At 38.2% G+C, this 17,557-nt stretch overlaps 1 protein-coding gene across 1 annotated transcript in view; it reads right to left on the bottom strand.

Moving 5' to 3' along the window:
* Positions 1–17: 17 nt before the first annotated feature.
* The window catches only part of LOC102236861 (F-BAR and double SH3 domains protein 2-like), a 43,650-nt gene continuing 26,110 nt past the window's right edge, over positions 18–17,557 (bottom strand). Inside the window, exons 10-20 of the mRNA XM_023342092.1 lie at positions 17,427–17,522; positions 11,512–11,628; positions 9,474–9,572; positions 7,082–7,234; positions 6,803–6,937; positions 6,618–6,701; positions 6,155–6,338; positions 5,853–6,076; positions 3,876–4,086; positions 3,725–3,789; positions 18–3,166 (exon numbers count right to left, since the gene is read on the bottom strand). Coding sequence (XP_023197860.1) covers positions 3,083–3,166; positions 3,725–3,789; positions 3,876–4,086; positions 5,853–6,076; positions 6,155–6,338; positions 6,618–6,701; positions 6,803–6,937; positions 7,082–7,234; positions 9,474–9,572; positions 11,512–11,628; positions 17,427–17,522 — 1,452 coding nt within the window. The 3' untranslated portion in view covers positions 18–3,082. The remainder of the gene's footprint in view (positions 3,167–3,724; positions 3,790–3,875; positions 4,087–5,852; positions 6,077–6,154; positions 6,339–6,617; positions 6,702–6,802; positions 6,938–7,081; positions 7,235–9,473; positions 9,573–11,511; positions 11,629–17,426; positions 17,523–17,557) is intronic.

Genomic DNA, 17,557 nt, shown 5'->3' with positions numbered 1-17,557 from the left:
GAGTGGAGTCTTGTTTGTTTCGTTTAAGCTATCTTTATTTCACATTTATTTGTACACAATAAATACAGTCAAACATCCACTGGTGTGTAAATCTGAAGATTTAATGTCCGCAGAGCCGACATTAAACATGGGAATTTAATCAGTGAACTGGGCGTTAAATCAGGACCAGTAGCAGGTTTAAAACAACAATAACAAAGTCTCTGATGGAAACGAGACGTCAGTCTGATTTTATTTTAATACAACAGGGTAAACGCAAACTTCAAAAATAAGTTTGATGTCATTCAGATCTCAAGGAGATCAACGAGAACACAGCAACGAGGCTGACAGATATCTCTTTCCCTCTGGTCTAATTATCTACTGTTTAATAAAAAGGTCTTTATTTCCGAATCTAATGAAACAAACAGAGAAAATGCTATAATTTTTTTTTTTTTTAACAGATATCCATCTCCACGTTTTCTGTAAACTATTCATGTTTCAAAAACAGAAGCAGTAAAGACACTACTGTGGCTATTTAAGGCTAAATAACACAAAGAGCTGATAAAATAAATGCTTTTATACGAATACGGCTTTCAAACAAACCTCAAACATCAACAATACTGAGAGGGAACAAGAAGACGTGAAGAAAGTGCTTCGCTATGGAACGGGACAGTTAGCATCTCCAGCCAGTAGCTGCTAGTGGCTCCGGTTAGCGGTGGCTAGCGGTCCAAGATGGTAAAAGACGTTAAGATGGAACAATCTGAATGATCTGCAGGGTTCCTGAATGGCTTCCACTGAAAAGGAACTCAAGATTTAATAACTAAAATTTTAAAGATAAAAACATTAGGAAGGAAGGAGTGATGGAGAGATACAAGAAAGAAAGGAAGGAAAAAAGGATACAAGGAAGGAATCTGGGAGCGAGGGAAGAATGGACACAAGGAAGGAATAAAGGAGAAAAGGAAGGAAGGAAGGGAGGCCATTAAGGATGGAAAAGAATAGATGGATTTAAGGATTGAAGGAGGGAAGTAAGGAAGGAAAGTTGACACAAGGAAGGAAAAAAGGGACAAAGACAGAAGGTTGAGAGTGAGAGCATAAAGAAGGAAGGAAGAAAGGAAGGAAGGTAGGAAGGAAGGAAGGAAGGAAGGAAGGAAGGAAGGAAGCTGAGCATTTAGGGAATAAAGTCTGGAGATTTTTTTTTCTTCCCTCTTATTTTTTTCAGACCACTTTTCCAGACCTGAACAATCCTGAAATAAATATTCCAGATTTTCTTTCCTCAGACTGCGAAGAAACCCCGAACATCACAGAAACATCTAAATCTGGACGTCGGGACACAAAAACAACAACAAGACGTTACACTATGTGTGTTTACGCTACAGGATTCCTTAAACTGCTTCTAAAGCGAAAACAAGGGCATAAAAAAACAAACAAAAAAACAAAGAGGAAGTCACTGAAAAGGAGAAAAACAAACAGAATTGCCACTTTTCCCTTGTTGGTGTAACGTTTGCAGTTACGATGCATTGAAGGCGGAGAGGACCGGCCTCGGCCGAGCTGGAGTCGGGATCAGACCACAGTTTGATTTTATCGGAGGGTCATGTGATCAGGAAGCTGCTGCTTTATCAGGAACATGAAAAAATTACCAGCAAAAGATCGCTCTGATTTGCTCTGATTGGGCGCATAAAAATGTAAAAAAATAAAATAAAAAAATCTGCCACTAATTTTAAATCTGTAAAATGGAAAAGTGTAACATTTAATGCATTTTAATAAAAAATAAATGAGGATGACATTGTAGTTATTCAATTTTCTGACAGATTCATAACTTAGGAAGATTTCCATCTTATTTGTGCTTTGAAAAATAAAACTAAACAAGTTGAAAGTAGAATTTAAAACCATGGTTTTGGCCAAGAAAAGCCTGAATGGCCTCAAAATATCCATAAAATGAATCGAACTTTAATGTTTATCACAGTATTAATCAGCTTGGGATTGGAAAGATGGACAGTGGGGAAGTTATCTCTTCTTTTTCAGCAGGAAAACAAATGAATATGAAGCCAGGAGGTGATTAGTGCCAGCAGCTAAATCCTGCCTCTAATATTCATTAGTTGAGTACGGAAGCTCTTAACTGCCAGGAAATAAATTCCTGTGCAAAATCTGTTTTAAACGAGAAAACATTCTGGTTTAATCAATATTAAAAACACTAAATACTAATACAAGATTTATTTGATCTCAATAAAACTAAAATATCTTTTAAACAAGAAATCTGCCAGAGGAGCGTATTTTTATATCTTGTTACAGCGCCAACGCTTTTCAATTCAACCTTTTTACAAAAAAACTTTCACATTATAATATTTTTTACAAGTGCCATTTATTTAACGTCTTTTTCTCATTTTATGGAGAAAACTTTTTTAAGGTTTTAACAAGGAAACTCTGTTGTTTTAATATATTTTCTTTTTTCCCAATGAGAAAATTGCCGTTTTAACGAGACACTGTTTCTGGATTAATCTCCATGCTGGCATTTGAATGTTTACATTTTTTAAGAGATTAGAAAATTAAATGAATCACATTGTAATGAGAGAAGCTAACATTTTCTGTTACACTGTACAAAAATATTGACGCCTGCAACTAAGCCGCATTTTTAATTACAAACTTCAACGTTTTATGTGGACTTTATGTGTTGAATCTAAAAGCGACAGCGCCCTTCCAGACACAAGATAAGCATTTGATAGTTATTGTAAATTTAAAGCGAACTGGTTTAAATGAGGCCAAACTTACTGAAAATCAGTGAATTATGTGGAGCTAATCACCTCCAGGAAGTCAATGTGGCTTCAAAAATGTTCCTTAAAGTACAATCCACTCTGCTGACCACGAGTTGTTCCCTTTTCTGTAAACTTCCCTTAATTTACCAGGAGGAAATGTCTTTTTTGTTTTTGGTAATGTAAATATTCCAGATGCAGATAAAGCAGGCGATGTTCCTCGTTTGCGTCAACTGAGCAGGAAAAACAGATGATAAAGGCACATTATTCCGACCCTCTGAGGTCTCAGACGTCTCCAGGCTCTCTCAGGGCGTCAAGCGTCCTCCGGTTTATTTGGGGGTGTCGGTGTCGGAGCAGTTTCACACCAGCGTGATCTCCACCTCCTCCCGGCGCTTCACCTGGCCGCGAGGATGCTGCTTTGGGGGAGGAGGAGCTGCACGGACCTGCGACACACACAACACGACCGACAAAATCACAACAAAGTTGCTTTTCAAAACGCAGGCATGATAAAAAAATGAAAATACACCCTACTCTCAGTTTGAGAAATAACACTACTAAATAATACTACAAGGCTTGCACTCTTTTCCTACAGTAAAATTCAAGCATTTTCAAGTAAGTTTTCAAAAAGTTCTAACACCAAAACAATAAAAAAAGACCATTTCAATTCATTATTATATGAAGCTAATATATATATATATATATATATATATATATATATATAGGAGTATATAAAATAAATATATATAGGAGTTTTGAGTTTAACTACTGCTCTGAGTTTTGTTCTTTCACTAAATGCCTGTTTTTGAGTCTTTACTACAATTAATCAATTAGGTAGAGATTATTTCAGTAATCCATTAGTCATGATTAATACAATTAATCTTTTCAGTGTTTGTCCAAAATAAACAGTGGAATCAAACGTTACAACACATGTAGTTTGCTATGTGACTCTTTGTTTTCTGGCGCCATCATCTGGTGAGAGATGTTACTGAACTGTAGCTTACAGGTCTGATGCTGCCGGCGCCACTCTCTGGGTATTTAGGAGGTTGAGTGGATCCTTGAACTGGACCTGAAGGAATGAGAAACATTCAGATTGTTCATATTTTATCTCTGCGAGCTCTTTGCTTTCACCGCAGACACAGCAGCTGATCTTACTGTGATACGGGCTCTTGTGCGGCGCCGGCGGAGGCCGGTGGTGTCCGTTGTGGTAAGATGGCGGCCGGCCGACGGGAGAGGCCGCGGCGCTGCACGGACTGGACCCGGGAGAGGCGGCGGTGGGAGTCTGCAGGGGGCTGCTGTGGAGAGGCGCCTCCTGGAAGGGACTGCAGGGGGAGCGGTCGCTCTGAGCCGCGGCCGAGGGGGAAGCCTTAAAACGCAAAACGCAGCATCACAAACCAACATGCTGCATATATATATATGCAACAAGCTTTCAACACAACAGCACCTCCATTTATACAGGGATCTTTACACTTTAGAAAATTCAAACACGTTTTAAGAATTTCAAGGTAAGTTTTCAGACTTTTACATTTCATTGAAGGTAAAAACAATACAAACAAACTAAAAAAAAGACTCATATTCAATATATGATATCATATTCAGCTGCACGGTTGGTAGCACTGTTGCCTTGCAGCAAGAAGGTCCTGCTTTTACTGACAGTTCCTCGGACCCGACTTAAGAGGAAAGGAGATCGGGCTTTTTCTGTTGTTGCTCCTCTTCTATGGAACAATCTTCCTTTCCAAATTAGATCTGCCCACAGCCTGGATCATTTTAAATCGCTTCTTAAAACTCATTTTTATTCCTTAGCATTTAATTAAACTAGTGTTTCGATACTCTGTTATTATTCATTTGTGTTATTGTCATTCTTGTACAGCACTTTGGTGCAGTTTTATGCCTGTTTTAAAGTGCTATATAAATAAATTTGACATTGACATTGGGTTCGATTCCCGGTCCGGGGTCTTTCTGCATGGAGTTTGCATGTTCTCCCTGTGCATGCTGGGTTTTCTCCGGGTACTCCAGCTTCTTCCCACAGTCCAAAAACATGACTGTCAGGTTAATTGGTCTCTCTAAATTCTCCCTAGGTGTGAGTGGTGGTAGAGTAACCAAAAGTTGAACTCAAGTAAGAGTAGAAGTACTTCAACATAAAAACTCAAGTAAAAATAAAAAACAGTAATCTAAGAAATGACCCAAGTAAGAGCAAAAAAAGTACTGAGTAACTGATGGAAAAACATTTAATATTTAATAATTACATCATCAGATGGAGTGGAACGTTTGGTATTTTAAGGATCAAGAGAAAAAAATATTTCATATAAGTAAAATCAGGTAAAATATTTATTTTTCCAAATCAATTTCTTTCAATATAAAACTTATAAAACTTTATTCAAACCTGCCGGTTTTGTGTGTTTGTGTCTGGTGGAATTTTTGGTTAGAACTTGTTTGTTCTTTTTTCAAGAGAAGCAAAACTTCACTATCAAGTACAAGTAAAAAGTACAGGGTAGTAAAAGTACTCCTAACGGTACATTTTATTCAAAAGGTTACTCAAATAAATGTAACTGAATAAAGTAATTTCTACCCAACTGTGATTATTTGTCACTGTAACTAATAACATCTTGTGACTGTATTCTACATTTTACAGCAGGCACAATATAAATGACAAAATAGCAACATGTGATGTTTAGAAACGTCTCTCACACACCTGATTGGTCGGAGAACAAAAAACTCATTTAACAAAAAAAAAATCAATAATCTTGTTTAGTGTATAATACATAAGACAACCTTTATTTCAATTACACAGACCAATAAGTCATTGAAAAGTTAAGAATAATAGATATTCATTACATGGAAACAATCCAAGCAAATTATGTTCAGGTTAAGAGCTTTCCTGCTCAAATTAAATGCTTAAACAAACAAAAAAAGCTTTTAAAAAATCTCTAAATATGTTTTCTGGCGTTTTGCAAATGAAAATAATTTTAACAATTCTAACTGACCTAAAACAAGAAAGGTTTAGTCTGATTTAACTTCAGACATCGAGAAAAACGTATCTGTGTCTTTTTATTATGTGTATGAAAATAAAGTACATAAAGGTTTCAAGGCTTCAAGCTCCCATATGGCCGTGTTTTAGTATCAGCAGCCTACCTGCGTGCCGCCTTCTTTCTCTCCATCTCCGTTTTCGATGACTCCAGTGAGATCTTCCACCAGGACGGCAGGAAAGACGCCGACGGCGCCGTTAAACTCCCCCTCCCAGAAACCGTCGTCCTCATGAGTCTCTCTGCTCAGGATGCGGATGATGGCGCCTTCGGGGAATGAAAGTTCTTCGGCCGTTTGACCCGCGTAGTCGTACAGAGCCTTCGCAAACGACACTGATATAAACAGATTATTGTTATTTTACATGCTCGTCTGATGCTGATCAGCAGTAGTGTTGGGTTTGCGGGCCTCACCGCTGGAGTCCCCGTTGACGGAGCTGGCGGACAGTTCGGTCTCGGGTTCGGTGGAGTTGCTGGAGGAGTGGGAGCGGGCGTCCAGCGAGGCCAGGGACTGCAGCATGCTCAGCAGGCTGTTGGAGGACGGCAGCTGCAGGTATTTCTCTGGGACATAACCGACCTGTCCACTGCGGTTCCTGGCCTGCAGAAATAAAAGTGTCATTAAATATATATCTGTAAAGACACAGCCATGTTTCAATCCATAAGCGGGATTCCTGAGCATCCATGTGAGCCAGGCAGCCCACACTTGTCTTTTGCTGTATAAATAATAAATCCTTTATATTTATGCATGGAAATCTCTTTTATTATGCTATTGTGCAGATATACTGCCATTTTTTTAACCTCCTTTAAACATCCTGAACAAAAAAGGGGTGCACAAACTTTCTATATACACATACATGAATGTGTAGCAGCATCTTACCTTGAGCCAGTCCTCCATATCTCCATCATCGATGACATCCAGGATCTCCTGTTCCTCGATGGTCAGTTCGTCTGGCTGAGACGCCTGCAGGCAGCAGATTAAACTGACTTCAGTTTTCCCCTGTTATAATCCAACTCCATTGGTCACCTCGTGCTTTTCGAGCTGCTCGGTCAGCTCTCTGTTACCTTGTAGGAGTAAAGCACTTTGCAGGTGAGAGGATAGTTCTTCAGGGTGCTGGAGGGACTGGAGCTGCTGTCGTCCAACACCTCACCGCTGTCCTCCGTCTCCTCCTCGTCTTCCCGCTCCAGATCAGCTGTTCCCTGAAAAAGATTACATCTTCACTTCTGCTAAATGTTACTTTAATTAAGCACAAAAAAAATACACTAACAGTTTTTAAAGCCATTTCCGTAACAACAGACAAAAACATTGAGTTTTGCTTGAATAAGGCAGGTTTGGGGTCTTACAGAGAGTGAAGGATCATGGGTATTGAGGTTGTTCCAGCGTTCGTTCTCCAGTTCCTCCATCACCTGGTTCATCGCGCTCTTCAACCACGTTTCCACAACAACTCCCGCCTGCCGCAGGAGGTCCAATCGGGCCTCAGCCTTCACTTTCACAGTCTGCCAATGAGAAAATGGCCATTTTATTTGCATACCAATGTGGCAGCAAGACATTTACAGCTTCTACAGTTAAGTTAGCAAAGCAACCAACAATTATTTTAGTTATTTATTAGTGGATCGATTATTTTGATGATTAATCAGAGAGAAAAACTGGTGATTTTTTATTTAACCACTTGAGCCTTTTTGATTCAAGATTAAAAAAAATATACAAATAAACAAATACTTGCATTCCCTTTCAAATTAGAAAATAAAATTGTTCTTCCCCAAAATGTAATAATGGCATTTATTTGGTGTACACTGATCCATCCATTATGTTTTAGATTAACCTATCAACAACGGGATCTCAAAAAGTTCTTAACAGAAAATCTTTTCCTATGAAGAATTTGAACCAGAATTTGAAAACGATGCCACTTGAGGAGTTCTGGGTAGAACATGTTTACAGAAAAAGAAGGGTTTTTAAAATAAAAGGGTATATTGTTTTTATATTTCTGGTTTAGTTGCTGCTCTGACTGTGTTTTTTTCAGCAAATTACCCTTTTTAGAGTCTGTACACTACAGTCAATAATTCATTGATTACTAAGTTAGTTGACAATCATTTCAATAATCAATTCAACACGATTACTTATTTCAGCCCTAATATAATTTATTCGAATTTCTACTGCATGATATTAAGTATACAGCATAACTTCAGATCAAAAATCTAAAACCATAATAATCTGAAGTTATTGGGACCTAAAGAGGAATGGTTTAGAGTCAACGCACAGCATCAGTTACTACAACCGGAAATCAGTGATCAGGCCCAAAATCTGGGAGTAGTGATGGACTCTGACATGAACCTTCAGAGCCACATTAAAGGACTAATGTCCCAGCAAGATCTAGAGAAACTCATCCATGTGTTTATCTTTCCACTGGCTCCCTAAAGCTCAGAGAATAGACTTTAAAATACTGTTGTTAGTTTATAAATCACTGAACTGCTTAGCACCACAACACGTTAAAGATTTGCTGTTGTTGTATCAACCTTCCAGAACCCCCAGGTCTTCTGGTTCTGGTCCACCCTACATCCTAAGAACCAGAACCAAACATTGAGAAGCAGCATTCAGCTTCTATGCACCACAATTCTGGAACAAACGTCCAGAAAACTGCAAAACAGCTGAAACACCGAGTTCATTTAAATCTAGAATAAAAGTCCAGCTGTTAAGATTTGCCTTTGATTATTAACAAGTGGAAGATCAATAGTTTTAGTTTTAGCTTTCCAACTGCAATTTACTCCTTTTTTATATTTTTGCCACATAAAGCAATTAGAATTGTCTTGTTGCTGAAATACATTATACAAATAAAGTTGCCTGGGTTTAAATTTTCCTCTAATGGAAATGTTTGACATTCCACATGAATGAATGAAAGGTTTATTAGACCTTCAGCATGTCACTTCACCTCTCTAACCAGCAGATGGTGTGCTGGAGACAGTATGCGCGAGAACAAGAGTGAGATTTAGGGTGCATTCACACCAGGCCAGAATTAGAGTCTTGAATCGTTTATCTAGAAAGGCCGATTCGTTTGGGAGGTGAGAATGCAAATTTGAATTCCAAAACGGACTAAAAATGTGAACTCTGATCCGCCTAAAAACCTAGGTCTCGATCCAGTTGAAGTGAACTCTTGCACGGTTGAAAACATATCTGAATGCAACCTGACTAGAAACCGCTCCAAAAGCAGGAAGTGGACTACAGTGCAGGGCATTCTGTGTCATAACAATCACAACAAATGTGAGTTTCCACCATTAGCGGAAAAAATGGCTCATGGTCAGATGTACAGTTGCAGAGCCGCACCAAGGTAAAAAGACTTCGCCATCAATACATCAAAATACATGACATGATAAGGACAAGTGGAAGTTCAGGAGACACGAAGGACAAGTGTCCTTGGTATGATGAACTAGATGCTATTCTTGGCACTCGATCCAGGAGCAGCCCGCAACATGTTGCGGAGTCCTACCAAAAAGAGCCTCCGCTCTGTCTTCTTCAGAGGTTTTAGTGTCGACTCCTTCAGTAGGAGTTGGCGCAGCGCCACCACAGGCGACAGGGGGAACAGGTTTGTCAGTTAGTTTGAGTGGTTTGACACAGTGTAGTGTGAATGCAAACCACAGTCCTGAAAATGTAACAAATGTTGCAATTCTGATCCCCAATCGAACCGAGTCTACCAGGCTATCAGGTGGGAAAACACCCATAGAGGAGATTTTATCATTTCACCTCTGACCGCCGAAGACTCTGCCGGCCCACCTCCATCTTGCTCTCCACCTCGCCGCCACTCTGCTCAGACGAATCCTGATTTCCGTACTCCTCCAGGGCCTGAAAGCAAACCATGATGAAACATCGTCATGGTTACATCGCAGACATCCAGAGTGTGAACAACAGAAGTGTGACTCATCCGACAATAAGAGAGATAAGAGGTGATGAAACTCTGACCCGAGTCATCGCTCAGCATAAATTTAATTTTGATTAAATTTATGCTTTAATCACGCAAAATTTACAACCTCTGGGTTTATTTTTCCCCAAACTAAAACGTCCTGCTGCTTCGACAGGAAGAGGGACAGATTCCAGCTCAGTGAAGGAAAACAACACCTCATACTGGAGATCAAGGGACAGATGTGTGTTAAAACTGTAGAGAAAACTAATTTTGCTGAGCAAGAATATATATAACAACATTTTGGTGTGAGTTTCTTTTGATCCACAAATCCAAACCGCATGATTTCCCATTATTAGTGCAAATCTTGCAATAGAAATAAACCTTGGAAATCCTAGCTTTAAAATCCTGGATTTTTACAGCCATCTGGGACTTTAAATGGCCCAAAATCCACAGAAAATCCCAAACGAAACATGTACAAGTGTTAATTCCAAATGCAAAACATAATTATGTTGCTTTGGTTTTAAACAAGAGCTTTTCATCTGAAGGTGACCAATATTGTTTTTGTTTGGTAGCTATATTAGCAGCCTTGTATGTTTTTAATATTATGCTGACGAAATTTGGGCTGAGCAGTGTATTTCATTGCTGTACCATTAATAATAATGCAAAGGACTGTTATTTTCATATGTCATAAATACACACTTTGCATGTCATTAAGACATTCAATCTCACAGCTGACACAGATAGTAGAGCACAAGATACTGAAGCTCCCACTGACAGGTGGAAACAATAAATAATACAAGTTTAGAGTAATTGTCTACTCGAGTCAGGTAAAGAGTCTGTGTGACGAACAGGATGCAGTTCTCGGGGCTTCAATTCAATTCAAAAGTACTTTATTTATTTCAAAGGGAAACTAAATGTTGCTGCTCAAATCATCCAAGGATCTTCAAAAAGTCATTGTGGAAGGTGATGCTGCGAAAAGGAGGGATCTCCAGCAGCAGTCAGTCTTGAACGAGAATGGAGAAGCCTCTGACTGAACACTGTTGGTGTATGACAGTCTAATGACTGTTACGACATGCTAATAGCTTCATATCCAGATAGCAGAGACAATATTCCACAATAACATGTCCTGGGTAACACCATCAGTTGTTGGGAAGCTCTGCTAATCCACCTCATCTGCTTTTGCTGCTCCTCTTTAAGTTTCTGTCTAACCGTTTGGTTAGAAAACAAAGCAGAAAGACGTTGGAACCGGGGATGACATAAAAATATGCCCATTTCACAGCTTCTTAAACATTCAACATTATCTTACACTAAATGTACATTCGTCAATGCAGTTTGTGATCTTTGATACCTTCTGTTAAAGAAAGAAACGTGTAAATTTTAGTGCGTTATTTGCACCTAAACCAAACAGAGATTTAAACTGGTTTACAACACAGTTTAAGAGCTCACAAACAGAGAAATGGCCATTTTTGACTTGTGCATTCATCTGCAAATAATAAAAAATAAATCAGTGATGGCTAAAATGTTAAAGATAAAATATGTAATTTATATCTAAATCAACATAAAAACAATTCCCTCTCATTCTTATCATTTGGATAAAGTAATCAGTAAAATATGGAAATACTAACATCATTCTATATTCAGATTTCTTTTGACGATATTTATATTCACATTTGTCCAGTTGATCTCATATTATTTTCCTCATTCTTCTGTTTTTTTAGCAAACAGAAATAATTATAGAGATTCTAACTAACGTGAAACAAGAGAGGGCTGGTTTAACATCAGACAGTGAGAGAAAAGTGGACATGTCTTCTAACAGTTAGTGATAAAAGTGATATTTTTACTGCACATGAGACACCAAGGTGTGTTTGATTTCCTCCTCACCCTCTGTGTGTGGATGATGCTTTTGTATTCTCGTGCTACGCGGCTCGCCCACTTCCTCGCCTCTTTATCCAGGCTGTGCTCCTCGGCCGTTCCGCTCTCTTTCTGCAGCTCCATCACCTGAGACATAAAAACACCAGCGTGAAAAAGATTAAATCCTGAAAACATGATCAATTTGATAGACTTTAAGTATAATTTTCTTGTAGAAATTCTGTGAATCTTTGCAAAAATAAAAAATAAAAAGCTACAAAAGGAGCAGCTTTTCCAAAATAGTTATCTTTGAAGTAAATTTATTCCTCTGGGGGGCGCTGCTGCACATACAGCGCCCTCATTTTAAAAGGGGAGAAATCATTTTAGATTATTTCTCCCCTTTAGTCTGATTCCAGACTAACAAATATATATATATATATATATATATATGGATCGGTCTGAAGTTGTTGACAAGATTTAACATGATGAAAGTAAAAAAAAAACATTATACTGAAATTTTATTTTAGTTTTATATAAAGAGTGAGTGAGTTACTCAGGTTGTTGCTAGGTAACCGAAGAATGAGTGAGTTAGTGAGTTCTTCAGCAGGTTGTTGCTAGGTAACCAAATAGAAAAGGAGTTAGTTAATCCTACCAAAGTAGCTTAGCTGGTTGTGAGAGGCTGAGAGACTAAAGTCTTTCCTCTGCCTACATCCCCCAGAATGCTGTGCGGTTCTGGTTTCAGTGGAATTATTGCATATTCTAACAGACTACCATCTATTGATATTAATCACATCTATCACAACGTACTGATTTAATGTCCAGCCCTAGTTTTATAAAAAGTGCCATTTTGAGTCATAAAGATAAAAAACAGGGTTAAGATGCAACAGTGTGTCTATGGTGTGACTTTTCTCTTCATTACGTTTTGAGTAAATGAATCCACATGACATCGGGGCAGTGTGTGCATGTGTGTGTGTGTGTTGAGGGAAGAGGCCAGGGTGGTGGGGGGCTGAGGTCAGTGCACTCTGATGAAACACACACACAATGCCTCCTTTTCACAGATGGCCCGTTCACAGGGCCCGGCCTGCTTCCCATCCAGCTCTGTTCCTCACCGGATCCCCTCGTCTGCAGCGAGCGGCGCTGGACGGAGGGAGGGAGAGAAAAAGGGAGTGGGAGAGAGGGAGGCGCTGCACCACTAAAGTTTTCTTTAGGAACAGGCTGCTGCTTGTTTGGCCTCCAATCAAAACAACACGAGCATTTGCAGTTCGAACAAATTGTCCAGTGTTGTCCAAAGGAGCAGCGGAGAAAAGGAGCGCCAGCGATGGGCGATCCGCTGCTTCTCTTTCATGAGTCGTTAGAAAATCAGGGGAACATCTGAACTCCAGGCTCATCTCAAAGGAACATCCAAAAATATGTTTGGACCCTGCGTTTGTTTAAAGCAGGGTAAAACCCCCCCAAAAAACCATCCAATCAAAGTGAAGTGAATGAGGAAAAATGTCTGAAGGAACAGTGAGAGGTTCATAGCAGGTCTGATGAGATGAAGAGAAATAAAACTTAGCGGCAATTTTAGGATGGATTTGATTCCCATTCTTCATTTCTGACAACCAGTCAAAACCACAGAGTTATCTAACATAAATACTAAACTTAACAATAAGCTTGATATGAAAAATTTGATCATAACTGATGGATGGATTCAACCTTTAGCTGATGAAAAAGAAGATAAAACCTGGAAATTCAAACATTTTTCATTCTTCTTGTTCCAACATTTCCAAACCTTGAAAGTTCTTAAATCACATAATCTAGCCTGAGTAGAAATACAGAAAAAACTACAACTGAGAAACAATTTTAGAACAGCTGCACCTCTGTGATGCAACAATCATGCAATTAATAAAACTCCTTTCTGCTGGGTTTCACTTCCAACACAACACGCTAAAACACGCAAAAAACAAAAAAACCATGGGAAACCCTTTTGGAACCATGTATCCTTTTTATTTTCGGATTTGTGTTGGTCTTAGGCATTGTTTAAGCAGAGAGTCAGCGCTCCCGTCGCTGTTTCTGAGCTCAGTGTAAACGCTTCCACATGCTGCATTGTGTTGGAATTTCCTAATAAAAAACATGCAAAACAAAGAATCAATCCAGACAAAGACAACACAATCCAAACGCTTCTGGTAATCCACTGATTTCTAGGATTTCTTAAAGTTCTTTTCCCGTCATTAACAACCCAGTTGGATGCATTTCCTTCTTTTGCTATAAGCCGCTGTTGACATTAGTTGAATCATTCTTATTTTCTGGATTTTATGTCCCATTTGCTTGTAAACATGATAAATATGAAGATTTCAAAACACAGCCGGAGTGATCGACACCCACTGGAAACTTTTGTTTACGAGAGGGCGACATTTCTGCGAATTGTAGAAACGTTTCTGGGGGGGGGGGCTGTTTACGACCGCAAACCGCAAACTTTTAGCAGTGAATAAATCTGCAAACATCTGCTTACAAAAGGAATTTCAACACATTTTCTCTCAGATCCTGATAAAATTTTGCATTCCAACCAAAAAGTCTGATTACTGGAGATATAAACAACCTAGCTTTAAATTGTTGTATCAGAAAAGGAACAACTATTTTATTTTTTTTCCAATAAAACTCACAAACTAAAAAAAGGGAAGGGTGTTTCTAATCATAAAAAAAAAAAACACATTGAAGCGCGGCATCTGTTTTTGTTTCAAACAAAAAGGTTTAAGGTCTGCTAAGTTTTCCTAATACTTTTGATCTCAAAACACAATAAAGTAAAAAACATTTTTAAAAATGACATGTACACTCAGAAAATTAGAATATCGTCAAAAGATAAGTGTTATAACCAAAAATACTCATAGAAAGTTGAGTGGAAGGAGAAAGTATGACGAAATAGGTTGAGTTTTCATCCTTCGGAAGCCATAAATATCAAAACTACAAGAAAAAAATGCTTGAAATATTTCACAAAAAAGAACTCAAAACAAAGATAAATGGAAGAAAATAAAATCATATTAAAACAGGAAATGAATGCATTTCCTGTTCTACATCAATATGATTTCTGAGGCGTTTCTGATTTAAATTAAATCTCACTGTTGCAACACTTAGCAATGAGAAATAGCTGGTTCCAAGTGAAACAACGCTCTTCTTTAGACTTCATGAAGGCCGTCAAAGCTTCAGGTTTCTAAAAACAGAGGTTTCCCCTTAGAGTCTGGATTTTATTCTCACAGTAAGAGGAGTTTATTAAGCCCAAATTAATATTATTACTAATAATATTATTGTCATTATTTTGTTACATTGTCTGCATTTATGATAAAGATGGGTTATAAAATCTTTTCATGACTAATTATTGCTTTATTTATGTATTTATTTCAAACATAATAGAAGTATAAAATCACACACATGAACCAAGAATGCAGAAGACATACTTTTGTACAACAACCTTAAAACGCTCAAAAATCATGTTAAGATTAATACAGCACTTAATTTTCATGCAAGTTAAGTGCTGTATCTTAGTGCTAATTTTAGTTATTGTTACTTTGTAACTAGTTTATTTGACATTTCTATTTTCTGATATAATATAAGCACAGAAAATCTTGGTAACAGTTTTTGTTGGATATTAATATTCTAGCCTTTCCACTGTTATTTTTTCAGATGCAGTACATGTAGCTATTCCCCGCCTTTCTTAAATGTTCTTTTCTCTTTCCCAGTTCGAAGAGCAAACCAATGAAAGGCCCAAGAAAACAGAACATTTTGGATCACTCAAAAGGCCAGGCTGATCAACTTACAGAGGCATTAAAAAATATTTCACTTTACAACAACTCCAAGCAGCTCTAAAAAGTGTCAAACTGGTGACTTTGTGTTTTAAAAAACTGAATAAGTGTTCTCATATTAAAAAGCTTTACTAATATACTGAAAGCCACAAGCTCAGGTTTATGGCTTGTTTTGGCTCGTTCCACCGTGTCAGAGCGGGTCGGCAGAACCGTTCAGAGCTTCAGCAAACAACAGCTGTTGTTCGGCGTGAAGCGATGACCCAGATTTGGTCCTGCAGTCCGACAGTCGGCTTTTATTCCCACACTTCAGAGAAGTTGTGCAGCGGCTAAATGTGTGACAGCTGCACATGGAAAACAAACAGTGTGAACAGTCCATGTTAAGACCTGATAATTCTGCACTTTCAGCTGATTTCACAACTAACCTTTACCACTACGGGTAGTTACTGGGTGTAAAATAAGAGATATAATCTAACAGCAGATGATGGTTTAGTGCCTGTGTGGTCCGTCAGCCCTCCAGGGGTTTTCCATGTAAATCTGACCAGGTCACATGTAACGTATACATATCGCTTTAACCAGGGCAAGGGCTAGTCAGCTGCTTTAGCAGATCATATAATTACCAAATAAATAATGACCAAGTGCAAATTAGCATGCTCCCTGATTGTGCAAGATAATATTCAGTGGAATAAATTTTATTTTTCATGGTTTGAACCAAATGCAGTACAAAAACTTCTGCATCAACAGGTGAAAACCTCGGATCCCAAACTGTACAAATCAAAATAAAACCTTATTCTTTCTTGGAGATAGAAGCTACTTTAAAGCTTTGTGGTTGGTTGAGTTAAAAATATATATTTTTTCGTAATCTTTCAGTGAGATGATTAAAACTAATCCTTAAAAAAAATACAGGTGTGACTCAAAAACCTTTAATACGCATGCATCCTCCTTTTTCAGGACTGGTCTGGAGTTTCCTAAAATTCAATGTCAAACAAAATATTTTGTGTCTGTTACAATGGTGGACAGAGAGGGAGAGGAGAACATAAGTATATTAAAATCTCGCTGAACAAAAAGTTAAGGTGGACCGTTGCTCCTGGATTTGTTGCTTTGCTAACATCAGCCAATAGCGTTTCAAGTTGCACTGTGCCCATCTATCTCAGCTTCCCAAGCTGCATTTTCTTTAGAAAGTTTTAGATTTGCTCTATGGAAATTTCCAATGCAGAACAAAGTCAGAAGTCTCTACCTTAAACTGAATTGTTTTCATTCCAAACCTTTTCCAGACTCAAATTACTAAATTGTTTTCTAGTTATATTAACCTTCCTAACACTCAACCATAAAATATTCACCTCAATCTGCGGACCCTCGAGTCTCAAACTCGAGACTCTGACTCAAGTTACACTGAAGTCCCAAAAATAAGATTTGACTTGGACTTGTGCCCTGAAGACTTAAAAAAAAAGAGACTTGTGAACACCTCTGGTTTCCACACATCCTGAATCAACAACTTGCCAAAATCACTTTATGTTTTTTCTGATTTCACTTCCTGTTTGGCATCTGGACCCCCTCAGCCCAGCTCTACTTCCACATCTGTAACTCTTTTACTAGTGTAATAAAGACTGAAGCATCAAACTGTAAAAATACATGTTTAAAGCAGTTTGTAAAGTTACTCTTACCTTCTGCAGCTTTGATTTTGTTTGTAAAAATTCCCCAAAATAGCTTGTTTTAGAGTGGCATTTCTACCAAACCCTGTTCAACTTGAATCTGAAGTTGTTTAAAGTAGAAAAACTCATTAAATTGATTTTTTCAACTTTTGAATGACAGCAGATTGAGTCTACAAGTCAAAAACTAAAATACTGATGGCTAAAGTGTTTAAAATTAAAGTTGTGATGTTTTAGTCAAAGACAAGAAATGTCACTTAAATATAAAAACAACACTGGATTCGTTCTGTACGCATTTGAGGCGACCCAAAGCGTCCTGAAAGCATGAATACATGCATCTTTACACACCTAGAGGTTGATGTGTGAGGCTTTGGCAGCGCAGACCTAAAGAACTGAGCAAGCTTACAGAGAAGTGGACGCATCGAAAACATGCATAGAAATGAGTTCCAGTTTTAATTTTCTCGTGGAGGAGATGACTGACTGTAAAGTTGGAAAGGCAGACAAATAACAGAAAATCAGCATTTACCTTATCTGAGTCAACGGGATGATAAAGGAAATCTGAGGCTTGTTGAAACACAGGATTCTTCTGCACAAACGTCTGCTGGTGAAACTCCTGGAGAAGCTGCACATTACAAACAAGAACCAATTCAAATGCCG

The sequence above is a fragment of the Xiphophorus maculatus genome, chromosome 11 (genome assembly GCF_002775205.1).
Source record: "Xiphophorus maculatus strain JP 163 A chromosome 11, X_maculatus-5.0-male, whole genome shotgun sequence".
In the NCBI taxonomy this organism is placed as follows: domain Eukaryota; kingdom Metazoa; phylum Chordata; class Actinopteri; order Cyprinodontiformes; family Poeciliidae; genus Xiphophorus; species Xiphophorus maculatus.
The sequence above is the reverse complement of the archived record's forward strand: the minus strand, read 5'-3'. Positions and strand labels throughout refer to the sequence as shown.